General features: G+C 41.2%; 1 protein-coding gene across 1 annotated transcript; it reads right to left on the bottom strand.

Moving 5' to 3' along the window:
- Nucleotides 1-273: 273 nt before the first annotated feature.
- wnt11f2 (wnt 11, family member 2) lies at nucleotides 274-2,933 on the bottom strand. Its single transcript, XM_014138050.2, has 5 exons — nucleotides 2,708-2,933; nucleotides 2,316-2,551; nucleotides 1,920-2,197; nucleotides 1,422-1,714; nucleotides 274-1,149 (listed from the first exon to the last, which is right to left on the bottom strand). Exons 1-5 carry the CDS (start codon nucleotides 2,779-2,781, stop codon nucleotides 975-977), a joined length of 1,056 nt encoding a protein of 351 aa, XP_013993525.1. The 5' UTR covers nucleotides 2,782-2,933; the 3' UTR covers nucleotides 274-974.
- Between the last annotated feature and the right edge of the window lie 811 nt (nucleotides 2,934-3,744).

Raw genomic sequence — 3,744 nt, 5'->3', positions numbered from 1 at the left:
TACACCTCCAATTGACTCAAATGATGTCTATTAGGCTATCAGAAGCTTCTAAAGCCATGACGTAATTTTCTGGAATTTTCCAAGCTGTTTAAAGGCACTGTCAACTTAGTGTATGTAAACTTCTGACCCACTGGAATTGTGATACAGTGAATTATAAGTGAAATAATCTGTCTGTAAACAATTGTTGGAAAAATTACTTGCGTCATGGACAAAGTAGATGTCCTAACCGGCTTGCCAAAACTATAGTTTGTTAACAAGAAATTTGTGGAGTGGTTGAAAAATGATTTTTAATGACTCCAACCTAAGTGTATGTAAACTTCCGACTTCAACTGTACATCAACATGCCCAATATAATCATAAACAACTAAAAATACAGCTTAAACTGTTGATAATATGTGTGTTGCATGCCTATGATCAGAATATCCCTAAGCTTAGAATGGCATTAACCCTGTGTGACTAAAATGGACATAAGATCAATCAGCTATTCTGACTCTTATTTGCAATTTCGTTAACGTGTAAGATGTAAAATTGTTAAAAGCTTTTCATTATCAGTTGGAAATCTTAAAACTGACTGGCCAATTCGCATTTGGGGAAGCTTCTGGGAAGTCTTTGTTGTGATTCAGTCACTTTGTCATCTATTCAACTTCTCCTATTGCGGAACATTTTACAAATCAAACTCAAATAGCCTACAGCTCCCAATCAATCACATTTGCTCTTCAAGTAACACAATCTTCTTCACAGTAGTGCCCTCCAGTCTCTTTAAAACAGCTAACGGAGTCCAGATCATCTGCTTATCTTTGGTAGTGTCTGTGAGTTGCTCCTCTTGTTTTTCATTGCACTTAGCCTGTAGGCTATGTAGTAGCACGGAAGCACACAGGGAGTCAGGTCAGGTGACTGCTGGGTCTGCACAATTCGACAAGATGATGGTGGTGAAAATAGTGCTTCATGTTCACTCACATGTCTCTGGGCAAAGTTCATTTGCATATATATCTCTCCACTGTCCTTTCGCACCTCTTGCAGGTGACATAGCAGCACCAGTGGTACTTGCACTGGCATCTCTCCACAATCCTCTCAGTGTAGGCATTGTAGCCACGACCACAGCACATAAGATTGCAACTCCCACTGTCATTGGACGTCTTATTGCACTGTCTGGAGACAAAAAAAACGTGTTCCAATCAATAAACAACAATATAAAACTCTTATGAATGAGGATCAACATATTAGAGTCTAATATGTGTCATCACGAATCATATGAGTCGGGTGTGTGTCTTGACCTCCGCCGAACCCCTGAGACTGACTCACCGAACCCCTGGGGTTCGATTGAACCCAGGTTAAGAACCACTGTATTAGACCTTCAAGGTGTCAAAGGTAGAGTAAAAATCACAATTTCCACTGAAACATTGAGAGAAACACAAACATACCTGTCCTGTGTGCCGAGTGAGCCATGCTTCTCATTGTGTGTGCAGTAATCCGGAGAGCTGACCAGGTAGACCAACTCACTCTCTCTCACTGGTCGAACGTTCAACTCTTTGGGGACCAACTGCTTCCTTGTCCCAACATGACGATGGATCACCTTGGTGGCAGACAGGTACTTGGATTTGAGATCCATGGCAATGTGGTTAATATCATGGAGGCCCTTCCAACATGTTTTGACAGAGCAGGACCCGGACACCCCATGGCATTTGCATTTTGTTTCTTGAGCATCAATAAGTGCCTGAAAGTATATCAAAAATGATATTAGGATATAAAAATGTGTTGCCACGTTTTGCAGATATTAATAATATAACATGTTGTTTATGATGTAAAAAAAACTGTCAAAAAGCCAATGCCACTATTAAAAACAATGGCACAATAACTCGTGCGTAATTATCCATGCATAAAAATGTATATTTCATGTCAATGTGAGATTAGACTATTACCTGTCTTCCAACTGCATTGTTGTGCAAGTGCATGAGCCGGAACGCCTGAGAGCCAGATCTGCTGTTTCTCATCGGTGCATCAGAAAAGGCAGATCCCATTTGGAGACCGTAGCGCAGGTTATCACCGCATCCTCCCCATATGAAGTCGGGCCCGGCCTGTTCAGCAGGGGCTGGGGCGCACGAGCAACTGGGGAGCTCTCCAGACGAGCAGGCTCTTCCAATGGAGTGACTCACTAAAGCAGCCGCTAGCGAAAACACAAATGCGGACTCCCTGGTGCCTGCAATAGAGCACAGCCAACAGATAAATCAATGCAAATCACAACCAATCACAGAAGTTTACAGGCCACATGATATACTTCAATTTCTAAGATACTTTTTAAAGTGTCTTTAGCCTACCTTTTGCCAAATCTGGTGTAAAACGAGGGGCTTTTTCAACAGATGAACAGTTCCATCGCATGTCATTGAAGGTCTTCTGACAGGTATTTTTGGTCAACTTGGCTGCTTGGACAATACTGTGCATCAGCTCGAGGTTTCTCCGGCAAAGTTGCGATTGATCAGGGGCCAACCAATCTAGCAGCTTGCAATGATGAGTTTGATTCCAGCCTACAGAGCTCCCCTTTACAGTAAGTCCACTGCAAAGGTAAAAACAACAACATTAAATTAGGTAATCAGCTATTTCATATGGCATAGGCCTGTTAAAAGAATAAAAATATGTCAGTAAACAAAGTAGCATAGGCATCTGAACAGACTCATAGCTACATACGAATAAAAAAGTAAAGAATACTTACAGCCAATATATAGCAGCACAACAGTTCGCGTTCACAATAAATGTCCCTAGAAATAAATCCATGCGGAATTTCATTGTAAAAAAGAAATAATGAATCCTCTGCCTAAAATAAAAGTATAGCTCCAAACGATTCCTTTGGTAGTCCAATGATTATCCAGTGATACGTGTTGTTTTCAGTTTGCCTTTGCGGTCTGGGCTGGGGTCTGGAGGTATGGCCCTTCTATAGCCTATGCTGCAAGCCACTGGTGGTGTGACCTCGACTCCAGGGAGTCTTATGTCGCCGCCACGATAGCCACGCCTCATTCAATTGGCAATTTGTGAATGACAACGGCTGAAGAACATACGCACACCGAGGTACTTTTTTCAGGTGCTGGAGTTGTAGGTGAATTTATGGAAAATAAAAAGGAAAACGCCGCACACCGCTGCTCATGCTCCCAGGTGATTTATTTTGTGAATGAACCATGGAATGAACACAGGCACACGGATCCAACTCGAATTATGGAGATGGCACTGTAACATTGGCCTATTAGAAGTTTCTATGCATCCTATGCAGTTCAAAAGATTGCCATTAATGTGCCATTAATCATGATTGATTAAAAGACAGCCATCCAAAGTGTTAGACATGTAGGCTGAAGCGGGATACATTCATTAATTGGTATTCAACACTTAAATGAACTAGCCCTGAAGTCATTTGAAGAGTTCCTTTGAAAAAGGATCTACAACATTGTAATCTAATCTAAATCAATGTGTGACAATCTGACACTGATAACATTTCCAATCTTTGCCAGTAATATAACTTCCAAATTTTTACAAAATATAAACTCTGCTCTCTGTGTTCAAAGGATATGTGGAGGCCTATTTTGTGCAGTCCAATAAGTATGAGAACGTTTGATAATTTGACATCTCTAAATAGCTGGAATAGCGGGAATCCCTGACCGATGTCGATATTACGTGCGTGTAAAAGTGGCATTACAACGTTTTACATTGGACTTTAAACAAACGTTCAAGATTGCCTTCTTCACAAATGAAGGATAGGTC

The sequence above is a fragment of the Salmo salar genome, chromosome ssa13, assembly GCF_905237065.1.
Source record: "Salmo salar chromosome ssa13, Ssal_v3.1, whole genome shotgun sequence".
In the NCBI taxonomy this organism is placed as follows: Eukaryota; Metazoa; Chordata; class Actinopteri; order Salmoniformes; family Salmonidae; genus Salmo; species Salmo salar.
This window is presented reverse-complemented; position numbering and strand designations above follow the sequence as displayed.